This window comes from Emydura macquarii, unplaced genomic scaffold (genome assembly GCF_026122565.2).
Source record: "Emydura macquarii macquarii isolate MOO-44397 ecotype Brisbane River unplaced genomic scaffold, CSIRO-AGI_Emac_v2 contig_1119, whole genome shotgun sequence".
Lineage (NCBI taxonomy): Eukaryota > Metazoa > Chordata > Testudines > Chelidae > Emydura > Emydura macquarii.
The window spans coordinates 20,309,467-20,333,206 of record NW_027131256.1 but is presented as its reverse complement, the minus strand read 5'-3'; the positions used below and the strand labels follow the sequence as shown (position 1 = coordinate 20,333,206).

The window sequence follows — 23,740 nt, the reverse complement described above, 5'->3', positions numbered from 1 at the left end:
TGGGCACCAGCTGGGAGGCAATTGCTCTCCTCCCCCTGCCAATGTTTTCTCGCACTAGGCCACATATGTGAGATGTGGTGGCAAGGTGCCAATAGATTTTATTACTTCGCCAAGCATGCTCATGTTTGGTGCTATACAATGCTTGCTAAAAATGAAAAATGGACCGTGGGGAATGGAAGAGGATTTGCTTCTAAGGTGATGTCACAGAAGCCAGGAGGGTGATTCCCAGCACGCATGGACTGATGTGCTAGCTCTGCTCAAGCTAGCATGCTAAAACACCACTGAGGCCATGGTGGTAAGGGTGCTGGCTCAGGTTAACTGCCCGAGTACATACGCAGGAAGTTGGGCAGGTCTGCACTACACCAGCTAGCCCAAGCTACACCCTGCTGCAGCAGCCATGCCGTTATTTTTAGCATACTCCCATCTGCTGTATAGACAAACTCAATGAATTTAAATGTTCATGTATGTATTCGCAGGCATGAGTTTACATAGTTCTACACCAGTATGGGTGCATATACACACATGCAATAGGTATCTGTGCAGGTTTCCACATATGCCTCGACGTGTGTGTGTTTACATGAGTGCAAGTGCATGTATATATGCGCTCATTTATGCAGCACAAGTGTACCTTTGCATATGCATGCTTGAATGTTCATCGATACCGCCCAGGTATACGTGTCTTTACATACATGCAAATTCCATCCAAATTATTACCTGCCTGTAGGATTCTCTTCCAGAATATTTCAATTTTCTCCTCCCTCTCAGCTCTAGGCCTCAAGGCTGGCAGACAGAAATATATCCTTGGAAGAAAATCCCAAGTAGCTTTCTGTCAACACCAGACACCTCTTTGGGTCTCTCACACTGAGGGGATAATGGAAAGTGCTCAGTGTATGGAACTTGTCTAAATCACAATAGAGATATTACCCTGTATAAGTCCAACATCCTGTACAAAAGCTTGGCTGACATATAGCTCCCCTAAGGATGCCCTGTTTCTGAGAAGCCAAGGACCCTAGAGTTCAAATCTGAGCTGCTCTGTTCTGCGCCTGAGGCAACAGAGGCTACACATGTAGCAAACCAGCTGCAGTCAATCCCCAGCTGGTCCCTGTCTTCATGCCTAGTAAATAGTTAATGCATGGGGCAGGAGAGAGAGAAATTTCTGCATCTACTGACATAGCAACATCTATGAAAAGGTTCAACAATTAAAATAATCCATATGCTCTAACTAGCCCAAATAAGGAATACAGACATTATAATCATCACACCACTGGGTGGGTGTTTTTACAGGCACAGAGGGCAGCAAAACTAGCTGCACCAGACTGTTAATATAATCATTTCTATTGCTTTAGTGCTTAGAGGCCATCCGGGGGGACCTCACTGGGCTAGGTCCCATACAAACATTTAGAAAGTGACAGTCCATGCTTACTGGGTTCCATGAGATAAAGTGTGCCCTGGGTAAACAGAACCTAGCATAAATAATAAATATTTTATATGTCTATAGCTCCTTGCTTTGAGGGGCTTAAAGTGCTCTACAAATATTAATTAACTTTCACAGCCTCACTGCACAGTAGGTAATATTATGCCCATTTTACAGAGAGGCTGTGTCTACATTAAGTATTTATTTTTACACATATTTCTTCAATTCAGTTCAAACTGGTGTGGTGGAATCTTTTGGGGGGAGGGAGGAGCATTTGCCCAAAGCAGACAAGGTTTCTTTATAAGCAGTGCTTAATTTGTAATGAAAGAGGTGCCAGGGCTCAAGCAATTTTTTTACATTCATAACTGATGCAGCAACCCCAGAGGTGCCGTGGCTATAAACTGCCAAGCCTAGAGGTACCAAGGCTCAGCCCTGGCACAAATTAAGCACTGTTAATAAGCAGTAAGACCAATTAAGAATGTGGCAGCAAATTAAACACTTGTGCTATTTCTACTTTCCCACTCACATAGCATATTGCATCAGAGGTCTCAAAAATAGAGAATTAATCAATCTTCTAGAAAATCTCGTGAGACAGTATAAATATTTGCCTATTTTACAGGTGAAAAAAATTATGAATGGAGTGTAAATTCTTCAGGACAAGTAGTGTGTCTTCCTTTATTTTTGTAGAGCGCCTAGCAGTGGGGCCCTGATCCTAAAGGGAGGCTGGACACGATCCTTGCAGAAACACGAACAAGTCAGTGACAAAGCCAGGAATAAAACCCAGGTGTCCCAACTCCTCATCCCCTGCTTTAGCTGTGAAGCTACACTGCTTTCAGTAAAGCCAGAAGAACTTTGTTCAGCGGTGAGGACAAGAAGAATCTTAAGGATTTTCTGTAACTGGCTCTGATAGATACCAGCTTTATCAGACGACTGTAGACCTCAATATTTAAGCTTGTGAAGCATCCACAAAGGGGAATATTCAAAATGGAAACCTCTTCATTCATATCAAATGATTCCCAATCAATATTTCAAGATTAATTTTCTAGCCAGACAGAATTGAAAGCACCACAAGGGCCCTTTAAAGAATATTCAGAATTTCAGTGGAGCCATGAAAATTAAGAATGTGGCAGCAATTAGAAAAAACACAGCTGAGTTTTATTAGGAAAAGGACATTAAATAATTTGAACTTAAGTGAAACTGCAGGAACAGGCTAGAGAGAGAATTCCAGATCCCTCCAGAAGAAAATCAAGTTAAAACATTATGACTGATCACACCTTGCTGTGAGGGGAGAATACTGTTTCTACCTAATTGCAAGCATTTTCCAATTAATTGTTTTACTAGTATCACATTCATCATGCAATGGTAAGCATTTCCAACATTTAAACTATCAAAAGATATGTAAAGCTATTTAGACTATAAACTCATCAAAGCAGAGACCCAATCTTTATACCTAGCTACAAATTGCCTATCAAGTTGTTAGTGGTATGCAAATTATACTGAGGAAGGGCATAGCAAATAGTTTCTTACTTTTAGATAAAGCCTTTAATCTCAAAATAGTTTACAAGTAATCCACATGGAAGAATCACTTCCCCCACCCCTAGGGTCAGACTAGAAGACACAGGCAGTCCAAACCAGCCATTGTTACAAACAGCTCAGGGAATATCTTTAGAGCAGCTCAATATTTTTCGGTAGGGAGCAGTGGTGGGGAAGAAAGAGACAGATTTGGGCTTTCCTGTGAAAGCAATTCATTGGAGCCCCTATACACTTTTAATTCTCTCTCTAATGGAAATGTACAAGTTATTATTTACTTTACTTTAATTTCATTGTAATATGAGAGCACCTAGTTCACCATATATTTTTTAAAAAGCTTTTACTTACTATGTTTCCCTTCTTGGATTTGTTCTTCTTTCTCTTTCTTTCCCCCTCCCCCAAGTTTTTTTCTTTTCCTTTTATGACAGATTCTGGAGTCTTTTCCTCTCACCCTTTAGATTTCATTTTCCCCTCAGACTAGCTTTTCAGCTATGATAAAATTATTTTCTCCCTCTCTCTCCAAGTTCTACTTGCTCCATCTTTCCCCTATGGATTCTCAGTCTTTTCTCTTCCTTCTCCTTCTGCAGAACTCTAAATCAACTTTTCTTCTTTCCACACTCTCTTGTAGTGTGCCCCTTGAATCTCTTCATTCCTGTCTGTGTGGGCATGCCACACAGCTACTCACCCTTATCCACTGACACACCTGTGCTTCATAGCCACTCATACTCAATATAACTGCTTGCCTTATCCACCACACACTAGAAGGGTTGTAGAAGAAGACAGATAATTTTAGTGGGACTCTACTGTTTTAGCCTAAATGGAAGTGAAACCCCTGCTGTTCAGGGGGTATGTGTCCTAGCCTGCACCACCAACACATCTGATCTACCTACAGATAGCAGGCAAGGTGGTTTAGTTATGTGGTATAGGAATAGGGACCTGGGTTCTATTCCTAATGCTTCTGGTGACCTTGGGCAAGTCTTTGCCTTAATTTGCACCCAGTGCCCCTGTAAAATGAGATGATAGTCCCATTGCTTTGTAAAATAGTGCTATGACTGAAAAGTGTTAAATACTTTACATGTGAGCATGATAGCTTGGAGGGAGACATGATCTATGGTTTTCTCTTAATCCTGGCAGCTCATCAGCCTGGAAGAATTCCTTGGGTTGCGTTTAAAATGGGAAAAGGCAGCAGGCTCCATTGCTACTTGTATTACAGTACTGCCTTGAAGCTGCAACTGAAATGAGGGTCCCATTATGCAGGGCCCTATACGAGGGGAGAGAGACAGATGCAAAAAGCTTACAGTCCAAATAGGCAGACACGTGTGAGAGAAAGGAGGCATTATCCCCATTTTACACATGGGGAACTGAGGCACAGATAGCTGAAGTGACTTGGTCACACAGAGGCTATGGCAGAGCCAGGAACTGAATCCCAAGCTTCTGACTCCCAGACCATTTTCTCCAATAAAGCCCATTACCCTTTTCAGGGGTTTTGCCGCTGGACAGGACTGCCAGATTAGACAGGTGGACACCCAGCTCTGCTGCAATGGCACTCATCAGGCAGTGTTCCAACTGCAGAGTGTGTTCAACCTCCCTCTCTCTATGATCTCTGTCCCTTGAGGACTTGAGCTGGCCTGGGAGCTAATGCTTTTCCCTAATCCCCCATCTCACAGTAGGTTAGTGAACTGAGTCTAGGTGATCAAGAGATGAGCAAGTGTGGCTTCAGGAGTGGTAAGGTCAGGGTTCAGTAACAGCCAACCACATGGCAGCAATAGGCATATTTCTGTTGTATGTGCATGTGAGAGAGAGCAGCAGCTATCCCGTGGCCCATTCCATGGTCCATCCCACAGGCAAGGGTTCGGTTAGATAATTCAGACTTACTGAAATGCAGTCAATTCTGAAGTGCAGGGCAGCTGTCGGTGGAAGAGGAAATTTTTGGGCAAAGGCACTGGTGGGGAAAACCTATCCTTACCCAAAGGACAGGCAGAGCAGGTAAGACTGTGGTGTCATAGCTCTTGTCTGAAAGAACAACACACAGTGAAATGCATGGCACTCTATTAATCTATTTTAGAAAGACTAAACTAATCCTGCTGTGGTTTGAACCTGTAGTTCCTGGTCCAGCATCTAAGAAGTATAGGTATTTAAAACCTAATACATACACTTCTAAGCCATTACTTCGAGCAAACAGGCCTGTGGCTTCAATACCTAAAAAGAACAAGAGAGAAAAGGGGCAAACCTGCCAGCTACTTCTTCGCAGCTGAGAGAGATAAAATCAGAAAAGAACATTTGGAAAAGATGTTAAAGCGAGATAAGTTCATATCTGAAACTTGTTTAAGAGAATTATAACAGTAGAAATGTGCCAAGCGTGAAAATCTGTTACTGTTCCTCAGCCAATGCAGACATACTGAACAACAGCAACAACAAATACATTTTAGTAATGTTGGGTCTGGATGCAAGTGAGTAAAATAACAACTGAAGCTATTAGTACTAAGATTAATTTAGCTGTATGAACAGGTTGGCAACAGTGAATTCCAGTTCTGTCTAGTTCACGTAAGCTCTGGCCACCTTAAATGCTAAAGCAGGAGATGAAAGCAATGTAGCCAACTCTCTTGATTTTATCGTGAGTCCCGTGATATTTGATGGTTTATTAAAGCCATAACTCCTGGAGACAAGTGGTTATGTGAGAATCTCACCTTTCATTGAAAAAGTTAAGTAAGTTTCTAGCTCTCATGATTGCAGAGAAAAAGCTTAAAGATACGACCTAAATGGATCCTAAAAGCTCAAATACCAGAAGGCAAATGAAGAACCCCATATTTATATATTTTTAAAGCCTCATAATTTTTAAGCCAATTTCATGAATTTCTGGGGCCTGACTCATGATTCTGGAATGGTTGGAGTTGGCAATACTTTCAAAGTTACAAGAATTCATCAGAACTTCTCATCATATCCCGAGACACTGCAACTAATTGCTTGGGGAGTTTTCTTTAAAGAATTAATCCTTCCAAGACCTCTCACAATCCTATAAAACAGAGGAGATAGATGGGGCCAGCAATGTTTTCAGGAAAGCTGTACATGACTTACAAGTGGGGGGGGGAGGAGAATTTACATTCTGGGGCAGCAAATCTTATCTGACTTGGGGCAGAAAGTACACACTGCCTAAAACTGATTGGTTGTAATTATACTAGAATAGTAACTGTCCGAGCTCTGTGCAGCTCTCTATGGCAGTCCACTCTGACATATCCACCCCAAGTCAGGCTACTGCACAGGGTTATGAGTGGGGTTTTTGGTTTCCTCCCCCCCTCCCACTATATTCAGTGCGATCTGGCTGTGCTCATATACAGGCAAAACACCCATTGATTTCCCACTAACTTGTAAGGATCAGGTGGGATCAGGCCCTACTCTAAGAAGCCTTTGAATGTTATCTGTTCTTGCCTGGTCTTATATTAGCGGTGGAGGTTATTTTTTGTTCAGACTTGTTTTCTGTCCACCTCCGACAGCACAAAAACAAACATTTTAGCTGAGGCAGGGTTTGAGATATTTACATGTCTGTTTATTTTTAAAAGTAATTAAAGTCAAATGGACTTGTGAAAACTGACTTTTCTTTTCTTTTTGGGTATATCCAATAAGAAATTTTGCTTTTAAGAAACCAACTTCAAAAGTGACCTGCCGTGCGATCTTGTTCAACTTTCAGTTAAAGATCAAACTTTACTAGACCATCAATCTTCACTGGATTTTGAGGGGTCACTTTCACAGTAACACACATCTGCTGAGCTATGTATGTTTGTTTAAAAATTCAATACTTAAAAAATAAATGTATAAGACACAAAAAATTAAGTGACAAATGAGCCAAATTATGACTCTGATGTGGGTGTTGTGCACTCCCTCCTGCGCAGGGAAGGAAGTCAGAGTAGAGGTGATGAAAATGGTGGGTCTGCTTAATCTACTTTTCAATGCTTCTGTCTCTGTAGGGCCCACCTCCTGCAAGGATTTATGCACCTGCTTAACTTTATTCATGTGAGTAGCCCAAGTAAAATGTGCACAAATCTCCGCTGGACCAAGGCTTGAAAAATTTCCAGAAGGAAATCCAGAGTCTGGCAATCATAATGATCAGAAAAGGTCCATTACTAGTGCTGAGAGAATGTGACCAGGAACCGGGGGGGTGAAAGAAAGAAATGCATGATAAAGATCAATACTAAAAAATGAATGCAAAATGGGTGATTTTTAAAGATCAATATAAAACAAAAACAAAAATTCTGTTTTGTGCTGTATAGTATTATCATTGTTTAAGCATTTTCGGTGTGTTAGTGAAAGATGCCCGCCTGATAACATTGGTGACTAAAGAAAGCCCTCTAGTCATAGAACCTAATTTTGTTTTGATGGTTGTAACTCAAAAATAGCTGGATGGTTTGTATGACATCTTTTAAAGGACTAAATACATTGGGTACCTGGTATACTGCAAGTTTCAGCTCACAGCAAATATTTACAGCTGAATTTTAAAACCCTGAAAAGAGGACTCAGATATGATGGCATACATTTATTGCTGCCCAAACACTACATTTTTGGATGGATGCTTGGTAACATACAAATCAAAATAAAAACAAAATCCAAAATAGAAATCTTTGGTAGGAAAGTAATTTCTCTCTCTCTAATTCTACCTGTTTTTGGGTTTTCAATTGCTTTTCAATTATCAATCGCTTTTTCAATTTCAATTGCTTTTCCGATTCAATTGGGTTTTCAATTATCTGAGCACCTTCCACGTAAAATCAATAGCAAAGTCCTCTGAGGATTATCTGCAAAAATACCTCTCTCCAAGATGTGTGTATGCACAATACAAATACCATAACTTTAGGCTCCTATATTATTGTCCAATCCACATGGCCCAAATTCAACAGTTCTAGACACAGGGATAGGGGTCCACCCATGTTGATCAGAATGCAGATCAGAAATGTTATCCATCTCAGTAAGTAATTTGTTCCAAAGGATGGAAGAGAGGGAAAAGAAATAGAGAAATATTTTATGACTGAGGTTTTAAAAATATGGTTCCATCTTCTGCTGAAAAAAATGTGCATCTCCAAGAAATAAGCAAACAATTCACTGAACCATATACTTCATTAATTTAGCTTTCCGCTTGTGGAGTTTCTGTAGCAGTTTCCCCAAGCAGTTAAAAGCAGTTAACCTTTTCTTAAGAATGTTATTTTAATTGTATGGATTGATTGATCGTAAACAGCTTACTGCTAGTCTTCAGTACTCAATAGCTGAGCTGTATCGTTTAATTGGTATTTATCATCTAAGCCAAACATGTATTTCTATTCCATGACTGGATTGGCAGGCAAGCACTTGTGGCATGAATGTTTCTCCAAGTGGATATAAGGTTTAGTTGCTGCATTTATACAAATAACTCCCATCACTCTACTGTTGATTGGAAGTGAACACAAAAAGGGAACATTTATGGCTACAGCAAATTCGTTACAAAATTTGAATGACTATCCATTTTTAATATGTGCAATATTCAGCCAGTTTTGTTGTCTATTCACTTATTTTTTTAAAAAAGTCAATATTCTACCCTGAAGTTACCATTAGTGCAGTGTTTGGGTCCAGTACTTGTAGACCAGTGTAGGGTCAAGTTTTTGGTTTTTCTTAAATAATGATGGTTTTGTCTGCTTGTTTCACTATGCACTCATTGAGGGCAAACACAGAATGAAGATACTGGCAATAGATTTTGCCCTGATAATGTTGGTATAATACACTGTCCTGGTACTAAATCCTCTGTCAATCTCTCATCATCATGGGCTTTTTGGGTATCTCTCTAAAACTCAGAGACGGTTACTAAGAGTAGCCATTTTCCAACTCTTATTTAAGGACTGTGTGTCTTACTGTACTGGTTCCAGAGATTTATCTGCAATGGAAGACGCTATGGACATCCCCTCTCCCTCTAAACTATCTGTTCCCTGGCTCTAAATGTTCAATAACTTTCCAGTCAAAGAATGCATTTTCAATATTGCCAACCCCTAGTGTTCAAAAATCATGGTCAGGTCTGCAAAAATTCATGAGATTTAAAAAAATAATAAATTCGGGGGCGGAGGGGGGGTTGCTTTCTGTTTTTTGAGCCTTTCTGGTTCACTTTGGGGCTGGAAACTTTTATTTTTAATTAAAACAGCTTTTCACCTAATCCCATGATTTCAGGAGTTGGGGCTTTAAAAAAATCACCAAATATTGCAAGACTTGTGATAAAACAATGAGAGTTGGCAACACTATTACCCCCCTACGCACACTCATTCTGTTCTACTGTGCCTTGTATTATATCACTTGCTTGGTTATATTATAGTCCCTCCCTCCGCAGCTTCTATTCAGTTCTATCTAGATTCTTATACTGTAGTATTTGAGTCTTCAAAGAGTGTAAAGTTATTTGTGTGTCTTCTTCACTTAGAAATTTCACAAATCAGTCAGTACTATTTTCTTCAGAAAGTGTCAGAAGACAGGTGGTGTGCAAGTAGTATTTCACAATGATTATGTCAATGTAACATGTAGGCTGTATGTTGAACACAATATTTGAATTGGTTCAGGAATCTGCTTTCAGCCATAATGCTGCATACTAACTGTAATACAGAAAGGGGCAGTGTCCCAGCTTTTTCATTCTTCCTTTGGTTTAGGATTCCTTTTCTTTCCAAATTGCGGTCATTTCCAATTCACAGTCGTATAAGGAAAGGCCATAAACAAAAAGCATAGAGCTTTCAAATTGCAGTGGTTTGTTTCTAGCAATGTTGGTATTTTAAATATTTAAAACATATGTTATTTAAAATTAAAATTCAGCTTCCATCCCTTTGAACAGAATTTGTACAGGCACTCGTGTGTGTGTGTGTGTTTAAGAGCTGGAAAAATAGTGTGGCTAGGTATGGTCTTTTGTCTGTTTTTAATGGCTAAATTGTCAAAGGAAGGAGCAAATGGTCTACCCACAAACATTTCCATACACCCCTTGCACACACACACACAAGTGCCCACACACCAATTGCACGCAGCTAAACACCCGCACACCCATTTTCTTCCCAGTTTTCGGCAAACAACTATTTACATGTGCAAGTTGAGGAACTGCAAACTCAACTACTCACATGCATGCACGGTTATCTGGTTTGTATGTGTAAATACTAGTCATCTGCATACGGCAATGTGATTGAAAAATGTGATCCTAAAGCTTATTCCTAACAGATACAAATTACATGTACTTTTTTTAAAGGAACAGGAATTAATTTAGTTAACAGATCTACAGTCAAAGCTAGTCTCCCAAGGTCAGATAGCACATTATTGCAAATCAAAAAAAGTTTGTAAAAACCCAACTTCTCCAAGATTCAGTAAGTGCAGACATTATTTCCTTAGCAATAAAATAAAAGGAGTAACAATAATATTTTAATATAGGTTTTGACTAAAGTCACATACATACGACACTGAAATCTTTTCAATACACACACACACAGAGCAGATGTTTTTAGCAGGCCTGATATTTTCTCAGAAAACTTTTTTTATTCTGTGGCTTCTGTCCATGCCATCCTAAATGAGCAAATATACAATATATGTTACTTAACAGGTCCCCATCTGTTCCTTCATTGTTCTAGATGCATTACACATTTTCAAGTGCTAGGTAGGGTTTTCTGAGGTGGCCGGGGAGTGTTGTCTTTTTATAATACTTGACTATAGTTAGATAATGGTAAGGATTTTTAAATTCGTACTGGTGTAAACATGGAGTTAACTAGAATTTAAATGTTTGTTTGGGTGGTTTGGTTTTTTTCCCCCAAGATTTAAACTTTTTGTTGTTTCAAAATCTTAATTTAATAGTATGCATGAATTCCACAAAGAACAGGTGTCTAAACTGCATGTTGTATGAATTTGCATCCATTAATCAAATCCCAATCCCACTGAAATTATTAGCAAACTACCAAATTTCTTAATTTGGACCAAGACTTGGCCCTTTATCCACATAGTCCAATAGTCTAACAAGGATAGACTTGACCTGGAGAGGTGTTAATATATTTTCAAATGTCTTCTTCCATTTTAAATAAACTCCCTCTTTCATGGGGAAATCAAAGAGAGCGACTGTTACCTCAGTCATTAGGAATTTAACATGGTAGTGTTTTAATAGAGAGTGCTTACTATATAACATATAATGATCGCTAAAGAAATTGAACTTAGCATTGTAGGAGTTTAACAAATAGCCCTTTGCAAAGAAGAGCTATATTTGCCTACATTTTGTCTGATGCGCTAATGTCCCATTTCTGAGTATTTCTCATGAATTATTAATGAATCATTGTGAGTAGAAAGAAGCACAAATACTATTAAATTAACTCTTGTAAATTTTTGTTTTCACACCAAGAATACAGCAAGGACGGTGTAGATGGTGTGGAGGATGGCAACTAAAATTATTCTATCTTTACGTTTGTTTGAGTATCCAGGATGTATTTGTAAACAAATTTTTTTTTCTATTTTTTAAAATGCAGATTTTCTAAATACAGTATTTTAAAGAAGGAAGGAATGAGTGAACAAATGAAACACAGTGCAGTCCATTCCTTCTAGCTACCCATGGGGTGATGAGCGTTTTACTAATGAGCCGCACACAACACTATGGGTAGAAGAAGCAGTTGCATAGGGTAGCTAAATGTTGATTGACTGAACTGTATGAGTGATGTCTCTCAAGGTTGGATATTTTCTAGCTTCCCTACAGCCAGCAAAAATAATCAAGTGCTGGGTTTAAGTCAACAGGTGATTCTGAGGAGGATTCAGAAGGTGGCCCTTTTTAGGACCCCATTGCATATGTCTTTATATGGCTATCATATTAAGCTGATCACCCTCACAGGAAAAAATGGCAGTATTGCCCCAAACATTGCCATATTGCTATTGGAAGCTGCAGTGGTTTGGACCATCATTGTAGTAGATTGCAGACTTTTGTTTTGTTTGGGGGAGTGGGGGTGGTTCTTTTGGTACAGACAGAAGAAATGTCTTTTAACAGAATTTCCCTAAACAGCAGAGAACAGCATGATAAACAAAATCATTCTGCTCAGAGACTCAGAACATATTTATTTTCTTTTATAACTCCTTTTAGTGAAAATTTATAGAAGGGCCTGAACCAGACCTCCAGATTCAACCCTGCTGAACTTGAGAAGGGGAAGCATTCCAAAATCCAAACATGGATCTGAATTTCTCCAGCAACTCCTCTCACTTTATTGGTCAATCCCCAACTCAGAATATTCTCAAACTGTGGGCTGGGGTCGATGGTTCAAAATCTAAATCCGAATTTTCTGGCTCTGGTCCATGTCTAGAATTACATCAAGCATCAGAAACACTTTTTTTTAGAGTATTTGGTTCAACACTGTTGAAAGCAAAAGGAAAGTGCATAGTTGTTCTTTAGCGACCGTTCCTGGGCCCAGCACTTTTTGCTGCACTAATTACAAAACAAGTAGACTCCTATAGAGAAGTAGACTGAAAATCCTGAGACCCGTTGTATGAATGCATTGTAATGTGCCATCTGCAATTCCACTTACTGACTGCCTGCTTAGAGTAAACATGTTCTGTGAAAAATAAAAACGTATTTCATTCTATGGCGACTCCAATTTACTTCAAATAATGGAAGGTCCCAGATTCAAGGTTCATAGTCTTGACCCCAAAATGTCATCTGCCTGGCACCATGTTTGGACTAAATTAATGGTGAAGAGCTCACATCTTTATTAGTGCATCTATATGCCATTAGAATAAGTCCATGGAATCGGCACTATGATCCTCTTGCCCAACTTTTATCTGAAATGTAAAAGGTCTTTATAATATTGCAAACACTTGGCCAAAAATTCTACCCTCAGATACATTCATAACCACCTCCATTTAAATCAATGTGAACTGTATGTAAGGCAAAATTTGGCCCCGTGTATGCCGTAGCTAAATAGTCTCTTCCTGTGAGCGTGGCTATCCCAAGATTTGTGAACAGAGAGACCTTAACAAGGTTGGTACTTTAATAATTTGCAGACTTGATTAAATTGCTCTATTTTTTTCAATACGGCCTTTCTGTTTAAAAAGATAAATAAAAAAGGACAAAAAAGAGCAAGAGCCTGTAGCATGTTAGATACTGATGTTTTATAGAAGAATGAAAGAAGGATCAGAGAGAAAAAGCCTTCCTCAAACAAATGCTGTCCTAGTTTCCAAATCTGTGTGTGCCTATAAAATACAATTACCTTTCCTTGAGACATCCTAGGCCTTTGTGCATTCTGAAAGCATTCTAAGTAAGAGCACAGAAAGAAATGTTTTTCTTACTTTTTGTACACATCTTATACTTGTGCGCGTGCACACACACTGCAATATATGTAGAAGCACATTAATATCCCAAATGGACAAGTACTCGTTGCATATTAACAAAAATGCCGATCATGCAAATCTAGTTAAAAATCCTGTTGAAACATACAATATGCAGGTTAACTGGAACATGATTATGTCCCACAGCATCAGTGAATGCTTTGGTCATTTTCCTAACACCAGAAACCTTCTTTATTTGAAAGTTTGTTGAGGACCCCAAAATACTTCATGTAAGAGCGCTGTATAATGGTGCGTTTGTTGTGTACATTTACAAGAGAAATTATATATGAAACTCTCCATATGGATTTTCTACAAACCCTTGAAGGTGGCCTAGCTGACATTCATGTTTGCTGACTTACTCAAATTCAGGCCTCTTCCTATCCCTTCTGTAGATGCAACTTAAATTGATCCAGTTTTCCTTGCTCTTACAGATTATTAAACTGTATGCCCATCTTCCCCCAAAAACTCATGGATGTTTGCACGTTAAACCCACTCCACTGTCTAAGTGGAGTTGTTTTATATACGCCCACCAAATAAATACATAAAAGTAAGGAAACATTATTCATTTAAATTAGTTACATATGCTGAAAGAAAGTGGTGCAGGTACAGAAAAAGATGGGGGGGGATCATAACCTTTTTACCCTTCCTCTAATCTCTCAAGAGCAGCTTCTGAGCTGCTAGGGTGTGACGTTTATTGGAAACCAAGCACTGAACGTGCCACTAAGGATCAATGCAGTCCTAACTCTGTCCAGCTAAATTAAAGGTATCTCTTGGGCAGCATATTGAAGGTGGTTGCACTCAACATATCAACCTTTTATTTTTTAAATCCCAAAGAGAGAACTGTCGGGGGGAGGGTTAGAAACCCCATTTAATTACAAGACGTTATTCAGCTGTCATATCTTTTACTCTGACACAACAAAGGCAGGCCTCATCAATGGCAGGTAGCTGCTGCTGCAGCCTCATTCGCCCCTCCCCACCCTCCAAAGGATTTCTTTATAGCAAAGACTTCATTTTCAGCAAGTCCTGCAGCTGCTGGTTCTGAACTAGAGCATAACTAGTCATAATTAGGAGGACAAACACACTGGAGGTTCACACGCAGACACCCTCTTGGTACCAGAAGGGCGGGGATCCAACAAAAGCGTTGTGTTCTGTCCCCACCTCAAAGCATTTTAAAATAGTTCCTTGTAATATGAAAAGGCTGCCTTACCTGTAATTGGGAGCTGTGCCTGCAGGACAGCGGAGATAACAATCCCCTTCCACTTTATCTTGCTCCCCCCGGATTGCATTGCGAGGCTGGAGGCCACGAGTTAACAGATAGTGGGATGGTGAGGAGAAAAGGCACCTCCACTGGCTTTGTTCTTCTGGCTGCCTCCACAGGAAGTGTGAGGTCTATAAGATCTTTCAGAGTCCACCTGCCGGCAGTGTGGCTGAAACACACGCTCCTTCTTTTGCTTCTCAACCAGGAAGCTTTAGAGGTTTGGTTTCATATTCTTGGCATTGATGTTTGGGGTTTTTCTTTTTTTCTTTTTCACGTTTTTCTGATGGAGCCTCAGAAATTGTAAATCAGCAGCCACCGAACTCATACGAGAAGCCTATAAAGTACGCAAGGTCAGATACACGTCCATAGTTCAAAAGAGATGGTATATAACTATGTCCAATGTACAGTAAATCAGAAACAGAGGTGAAAATACAAGTCAGGGTATGACACACTCGTCCTTGGACAACTAGATGGCTCAGGTGATTGGCGGAGCTCTTCATCTCTGGATCACTGATTTAAATCCAGACCCGTCCGCTAGTGACCACAAGTTGTTTCCCTCTTATGGCTAGGCTATTTGGTGGCCTGTGTGAAAGAAACTGGTCTCAATGTTGTTCCTTGTAGACAAGTGACCATGGAACAGAAAAGCACCATCAAAATTGGAACTAATAGGCCCCTGTGTGGTGTAGGTAGCTGGGGAACGGTGAGGCCTTTTGTTTTAAAGGTGCCACCTCCTCCTTTGCATAGCTAAGAACTCTGTGTCTCAGCAGAGTGCACTGCCATTTTGTTCTCAGACTCGCTGCAGCCTGCAGGGATGGGACGCACGGTGTGTGCGCTCCCACAGAGACTTTGCTTTTGTTTGTGCCCTCTGGACAGGCTGCCACAGCTCAGAACAAAATGGCTGCTGACCTTTTGCATAGAGGGAGGGTTCTTATCAATGTAAAGGTGCGGCAGCTTTCAAAAAACCAGCATTGCGGTGTCAGAACTACATATTCCACGCCTCCTGTCACCAAAGGACTGAGTGGGCCATGAGACTGAACAACCCCTTCATCCCTGGAAGTGGGCCCTCCGTGACGACATTGAGACACGCTAGCAGGGGGCAGTGTAGAGATGCATGCCCCATTTCTGCCTTCGCTATCTATGCTCTGGGAATTAATAGGACTCCTTGGTGCCTTCAATCTAACCCCTTCAACCAGCACTAAATATACAATTCAAAATAAAAGGCTCAAATGGGGACTACTGACGCACCTTTTAGTAGCCCAGTTCCAATTTAGCAAACTATATAGTCAGTAAGAGAAGTATTATTTCAAGGGAACAGTGACTTAGATTTCATTCTCCAGAGCTCTTCTCTTAGTCAGTTGGCCAGCTGTTGTCAGCTCACAGTGTTAATAATACTGAACCGTTCCATGGTGCTTTTACCTGAGGAACTCAAGAATTAAATTAGCCTCACAAACATGCCTGATGAGGCAGCTAAACATTATTATGCCCATTATGTAAATGGAGAAATTAGCTTGCCAAGGAAGGCAAAGCTGGGAATAAAACCCAGGAGTCCAGAGCACTTTGGAGCATGAGGCCCAGAATTTGTAAAGGGACAGAAGGCACAGCAGTGGGAGCTAGGGGGTGGTCACAGCATACATCTCCCTGAATATTCCCCAATGAAGTTGAGCTTACCACTAACTTTAGCAGCAACCAGCTGATAAAAGGAGTGGAATTATTTAGGCTGGTACAAAGGAGGTAACTAAGAATTATGGGATGAAATTAAGAAAGGGGAATTTTAGTTTGAATATGAAGAAAAACTTCATGACAAGGAGCTCTGTTAAGTTATGGCAGAAACTCCACAGGGAAGTGGTGGGGAACTCCATTGCTTGGAACATTTATAACAAAATTGGACAACACACTAATCAATGTGGTGTTGTCAAATCTCGCAACTTTATTGTGAGTCTCACAGCATTTGGTATATTTCCTTGAACTGCAGTTCCTGGAGTCATGTGACTACCTGAGGCGCTCCACTTTCATTAAAAAAAAAAAATAAAAAAAATAAGTTTCATGCCCTCAGAGTGGTGGAGAAAAGCTTGGAAACGTGACCTGACTGCACCTAAATGCTCAAAAACCAGAAGGCAAGCAAAAAGAACACACACACAAAAAAATTTTTTTTTAATGTCTTGATTTTGGGGGATCCAGCTCATGATTTTTGAATATGTGGGGTTGGCCATACTGTTAATGTACTGTAGAGATCAATCCTGCACTGGCAGGTAGATTGACTACCTGACTTCATAGGTTTTTATCAGCTCTCATTCCTATGAATGAAATTCCATGATTTGGATTTTTAAAGTAGGCTAGTCAAATCCAGCAATAAACTATCAACGTTGTGAAAGCAATTTTAAAAGGAAAACCAACCGTGAAGAGGCTTTCTCCTGGCTGTGTCTGTGTGTAGTAATGTGAAAAAGGGTTCAAAGCTGTGAGATGTAGCCTGTAGTCTTAGAAACATCATCCTTCCAACACCTCACCTTTTAAAAAACCTAGTAGGTTTCTTGACAAAGCAAATTTATCATTGTAATTTAAACTAAAGAAAATTGCATAGCACAGCAACCAAACTTCTTTTATGGGTTATTCTCACAAAGAATGCATTTGTGGGAGATAGGAACTCATGCTCCCGGATGGGGAAAGCAAGAGAAGTGATAATGCTCCCTGGAACCTGTCCCTGCCACAAACCCCATTGCCAGCTCTTCCCACACATCGACTCTAGTGACAGCATCACTGGTCCTAACCACATCAGTCACACCATAAGAGGCTCATTCACCTGCACATCTAGTAATGTTATATATGCCATCATGTGCCAGCAATGCCCCTCTGCCATGTACATTGGCCAAACTGGACTGTCACTACGCAAAAGGATAAATGGACACAAATCAGACATAAAAAATAATAACATCCATAAACCAATTGGAGAACACTTCAATCTCCCAGGTCATTCTGTCACTGACTTGAAAGTTGCTATTTTATTATAAAAAAAACTTCAAAAACAGACTTCAAAGAGAAACTGCTGAGCTAGAAATCTTCTGCAAACTTGACACAATCAAACTGGGTCTGAATCGAGACTTAGAATGGTTCTCTCATTACAAGAAGTAATTGCCTCTGATCACCCATTATCACCCGCCTACTCAATGGTTGTAATTAGGCCTTAAGTACCCTGCTTTCATCCACCCCCCACATTGTTGCACTTCCCTTGAATATATATATGTTGCCTCCTATATATGTTGCCTCCTGTATATGTCTATCACTTGCATCTGAGGAAGTGGGCTGGAGCCCACGAAAGCTTATGCCTGCCGAAATTAAATTTGTTAGTCTTTAAAGTGCTACAGAACTCTTGTTGTTTTTGCTGTATACAGACTAACATGGCTACCCCTCTGGAACTCTTCAATGCTCCCTGGGTCTCCCTTTCCTGCGAAAGGGGTTCCCTGTGTTCAAATGGAGTGTGACTGAACTATGGAATCTGAAAAATGATTTCCTTCTGGTGCTAGCTCCTGTTCAGCTGACCTCATGTTAGTACTAGGGGGAACCACAGCACAGACAAAGCTCTAGCAGCTTTTGCCTGTCTCTGGACACCAGGCAACCTCTCATTTTAATCACCATGTAAATAAAAACAAGTCAGGACACAAGAGCCATGTTGACACTAGGCTGCCTATTGGTGCCAACACCAGTTCAGCTGAGCCCAAGGGAATTTTCCTTAGTGCAGTCAAGTCCACAGTGGAGACAGCAGACCCTCTCTGCAGGGTTAAGAGAAGCTTTTAGCTATTTTGAATATATGCCTAGCACCACGTCTATTTGGAAAATTACCCATTACTGGCAGAGGAAGATGGGTTTAACCATGGTGTCTGGAACTGTACTGAACAGTTTGGTCTGCTGCACACTGCGATTTCAACTGTGCTCAGCACTGGTTAAGCTGCTCCTGTTTCTGGCACCTGTTGTCTACAATTAGTACATTTTCTAGAGTATACAAAGCATACATACGTTCACTAGACTCTGTGTCAATATGCCACAGGCATATCTCTCTGGCCAGAGGCAGGCCTGGCATAAGCTTCTCTCATGCAGGGGGCTAATCCATCCCTAGAGGCAGCCTGTTTTCATTCTTGCTGGTGTCCTTGCCTAAGGTATAAAGAAGCAGCAGGGTTTGGAATAAATGAAAACTAAAAACAAACATGCACTACAGTCAAGCTGGAGATAAAAATAACTACACACTGCCCTCTGGCTCAGGCACTGCTACCACAGAGAACCTACCTGTAATCACCACCACAAAATGCTGAGATTAAAGGCAGATCTGTTATTAGCAGATCTGATTCTCCTGATCCTACCTGGCACAGTTAGTACTTGCAGGCAAAATTAATACCTCTGTCACCTGCTGGAGGAGCTGGAAGACATTGGAGAATGTCAATATCTGTAGAGCCTTGCCTATTTTCAGCAATTAATGATAGTGTTGTAGTCCCCAGCAACTAATTCAACACCAAACTCACCATCATTTTTGGAAAAGCTTACACAGAGATAATGGATACCGAATAGATAGTAGTAGTTCTGAATGGTGAGCACACAGTAGCCCACGGCAGGACCTGCCATTCATGCACAAGACACTGCGAAGAGAAGAGGTCTGCATTTCACTGTTTACAGTATGCAAGCTAGTGACTTTTATTGACAAAATGTGGTCCAGAGGCAGTCCCATATTGCTCCCCTGCATTTCAGTGCATTAGAACTCATAGTGAAGCTTCACTGTGCTGTAATTTGGTCCTATGTGCTAATCCCCTTAGAATGCAGCAATGATCACACAAGTATTAATTGTTACATTCCAAGGGGATTATCTCCTTCCCCTCAGTACATTTGTCAATACCCTGTATGGAGAAGTGTAAAGAAGGATTCCAGGCTCTGCATCTTGCTTCAGATGCTCCCAACAGACAGTGAAGAGGAGCTAGTCTTACTACAGCAGCTACACTCTGGGAGTGAAAATATTGCTTTCCTAAGGTCTCCCACTCAGCTGCTGGTATCCCTTGCAGCTGCAGAATGTAAACAGTTGTTCTGCCACATCTAAAGTGACATACTACTATAGAAGTAAACTGACACCTGTGTAACACAATAGTAATAAACATGTCTGAGAGCGCACCTACCCTTTGGGAAATAAACAGGCCTCTGTGTATTATACCAGAGAATACTCATTCACTGCTTAGGTTCTTGTGACTTACAGTCATCTGTTCCTGCTTTGTTTTTAAATGTTCAGCTCAACTAATGTATTAGAAATATATCAAAGACATTAGAAGAACTTTAATGTGGGCCCCTGCGAACACACACCAGTCCTCAGCCTGTTGAACAAGTATGGTAGTGTCATTTTCAACATGCCTCACACTGAAAAGCAGCAGCTGTTTCTTACATCAACAACCTGTTCAGACCACAATTCTCTGGAGATCCCAATTATGAGAGAACGTAAGAAGTAGGCAAATCACATTCAACTACAGAAAGGGAAATAAGCCATCCCACAGGTCATTAATGATTTGACCTGTTAATTCCACATTGATTTCTGATATGGCCTATTTTGCGGTCACAAGTTTTATGGGTGATTAGTCCCTGGGACTGTATGTAGAAAATTCTTTTCAAAGCACACACTCCCAAAGTATTGACTTCAGGTACGAACCAACTTGAGTATTTTATTTCCAAGTTTTTATAGACCACACCAGCTGTTATGTATTAAGCTGGTTCATTGTATAAACTCATAATGAACACCTTCATATTACTGTGATCTGTGAGGCACTTCTCCATTTCATGGGTTCTCTTCGTTGCTTCTCTCAACTTTTCTTCTAGGAGCTTTTCCACATAGTTAGTTGGGGGGAAAACATTAAAATGGGTATCATTTTTAAAGCATTTAAGAAAAAAAATCAAGGCCCCAATCAATGATTGATTATGCAACTTGGTCTTGACTAAATGCCAAGAGGCATAAACCATATTGCATACTAAAACTGCCGATGAAGTTTAATAGAATTGTCTCTCTGCTTCTTGTCCTAAAGAAAGACTGCATTTCAGCCTACAGGTGCATTGCAGTGTTGGATGAAGTGATCTTTAATGGGGGCCATCGGCAAAGACCCCCACACATACACTCTATTGTGCTTTGTCAGATAACCATGTTTTTGTCATGGAGTAATCAGAAGAGATCCTATTGGTTTGAATTTTAAAAATATATTGTATAATCCTTTCACCCAAAGACAAATTGCTTTACAAACATTAATCTCACAAGAGGCCTGGGAGGCTGGTATTCTCTACATTTTACAGACAGAGCATGTGAAGGACAGACTTGTTAAGGTCACAAAGCAAGTCAGTGGCAGAACCACAACTAGAAGCAAGGCATCATAACACCTAGACTCTTTCTACCCACTATACAACATTTGAGGGATAGTCTCCTCTCACTCAGCAGCAACCCCTGCAGCTGCTCAAGTTATTTTACTGGAAGCTCCAGAGAGTCTCTTCCATTCTACCTACACTGGAAAGACTATATGCACAAGTCTGGTAATGACTGTTAGAATCTTGTAGGTAACTGGGAGGATGACTGGGGCTCTGTATCATGGATATGAAGGACTACCACTAGGGAGGATTTTTAAAACAAACATACTTTCAAAACCATTACTTTTATTAGTTTACATGCTAACTATCATCATAGCTACAAGGTCCTTTGTGTTAAAATTAAATAAACCAGCCTGAAATGATAGCAAATTATCACTTCTCTAAATTCTACCCACATACCTTGGTCCCAAACAATCAGAGCACAAACCAAAGATACCAAATACCTATTACACTCATCTGAAAGTCAAGCGCTGAGAAACCTTACAGGGAAGGAAAGCTCTTGTTTTGGAGAAGCCTTGGGATGAACTCCAAGAGTTTAGCCTTAGAAACTGATGAATTGAGCTTCACTGCTACGATGGAACATAAAACAAAAAGCAGTCTAGTCTAACAAGGTCTCAGACCATTCAGGACTTGAAATATTTTTATCTCCTTGAATGTTGTACCTCTATGTAAGAGCCTGCAGGGCTAAAGCCTGGGAACAGGGGAGTTCTGGGCCACTGACACCTCCACAGGAGGCTTAGGCGGGGCTCCTGCAGGAGGACCATGCGAGGCTGGGTCCAGCAGGAAGTACCATCCAGTAGGACCTGAGTGGCAACTCCTTGTAGCCCCCTGATGGGCTGGCACTGGTACTTTTTGTCCTGGCTTGAATTGTCTGAACAACAATACAGAATGCTCACCTGCCTTGGTTCAGATGCTGTGTGTGTGTGTGAGATCCCAGACTGACTTCTGATCATGCCTCACTCCTGCTTTGCCCTCTGGCCTCTCTCGGACTCTGTCTAGTTCTTGATTTGACCTGACCCGACTCCTGCTGTCGACTAGGTCTGACTGGCCGTGAGCCAGTCATGACACTCTAGGCAACTCATTCAAATATGATCCCGATTAACCTTTTGTTTGTGGTGTATTATCCAATGGCTGTTTGACCATTATGAAGAGATTTAGGTGTCTCAGTCCATTTGCTAGTGGGCAAGTGTCCACATGACAAAGACCCATCACCACAATCAGGGACCTTTGTCTCCAATCTCAGCAGAGATGCTAAGGACTGAATGGACAAAGAAACCTGTCAACCATTAGTGATGTTTTCTCCAGATAAAGGTTGAGACAGGTGTGGGAAAGCCTGTAATGCCACTACCTCTGCTAGACCTGTTGTGTGAATTTAAAATTTTCCGGGCTGCTAATCCAACACCTTTCACAACATAAATTAACTACAAAAACAAAAGAATTATGGCTGTTTTTAGGTAGTCAGCGGTAATAGAATGCCTTTTTTAGGGAGAAGAGCATACAGAATCCAAAATGTTAGAGAAGAGAACTCTAAGTATCCCACTCCCAGACCCAGCATTCATTTTAGCTGGAGTTATAACAGATTAAAATCAATCTATTTTAGGTAATAGTTTGAAAATTTATTAACCCAAGAAACTAAAGTCTATGGCCCCCTCTTGTGACCAACAGTGATACTAGCAGTTAGAGACTTCCCACATTTGTTACTGGACAGGAAACAGTGCTGTAAACAGGTTGACTGAGTCTGTTGTGTCCCTCCCCAAAGGCTGTCTACCTAATAAAAGACTCTAAAAACCATGACCCAATTCACTAGATGAGTAAAGGAGGACTCATCTCTGATTTGTTTATTGTTTTGGTCAGCAGACTGACTACCTCATCTATAGCATTTTAAGATCAAGCATACAGCATTGCTTAAATTATGGTGTTCAACACATTAAAACTAACACTAATCTTACTCTGATCCATTTCTGTTTTGACATGTTTACCCCATACCTTGCAAACAAGCACCTTGCAAACAAACAAGACATCACATCTGTGAGCTACATAAATATTATCCCAATCTTACAGATTGGGAAGCAAAGGTAGAGGTAGAGATGAAGTCACACAGCAAATCAGTGAGCAAAGCCAAGCAAGACAAAGAAATACTCTCTCTTTCCCAGTCTGAGACTAACCTGCACTCAATTCCTGATTCTGATGTAAACATCCTGTGTGACTAAACAAGTTGTTTAAAGTCTCCCTTTACTTCAGAGTCCTATCAGAAAAGTGGGGATAATACTTCCTTGGCTCACTGTATGTTGAAAGAATAAATTAATTAATATTTGGGATATACTTAGGTGGTGTGGAGACAGGATACAAAAATAAGTAACTATACAGACCCCAAAAGTTTGATTCCTGGTCCACTGCTCTATTAAACTAGCTGTTTTCAGCATTTTCTATGCTGTAACCTAAAGCTACTTCTGCTTACTGACCCAAATGTGACTTCAGTGATCCATTGACACTAAAACATTTACACAAGAATTGTCTTTACTATCCCTAAGCAAAGAAGAGAGGAATTGAGATGTTTTACTGGATTAGCACTGAAAGTAGTACTATTTTATATGAGCTTGGATTCCAGCCAACTGTCCTATCTTAACAGTGACCTATGGAAAGCTTTTTCAGTCCAAATATTCTACAAGTCCTGTAGCAACACCAGCACCTTAAGCTAGGATTTCTTAAATTAAGCCTGAGGGTTACCTTCTGGTTTATGTCTTATGTTCCTAAACAATCATGCTTCAGGGCTTCAGCCAGTCACCTACAGGGGTCAGGAAGGCTTTTTCATTATTCTCCTTCCCAACTGGCCCTGCTCCCACTGT

The 23,740-nt window shown here is 40.5% G+C and overlaps 1 protein-coding gene across 2 annotated transcripts in view; it reads right to left on the bottom strand.

Annotated features, from left to right (window-relative positions):
* Positions 1 to 14,571, bottom strand: part of CD247 (CD247 molecule) — an 86,600-nt gene extending 72,029 nt beyond the window's left edge. For both annotated transcript variants that reach the window (XM_067546415.1, XM_067546416.1), the window contains exon 1: positions 14,472 to 14,571. In XM_067546415.1, coding sequence (XP_067402516.1) covers positions 14,472 to 14,550 — 79 coding nt within the window. In that variant the 5' untranslated portion in view covers positions 14,551 to 14,571. The remainder of the gene's footprint in view (positions 1 to 14,471) is intronic.
* Positions 14,572 to 23,740: the final 9,169 nt, after the last annotated feature.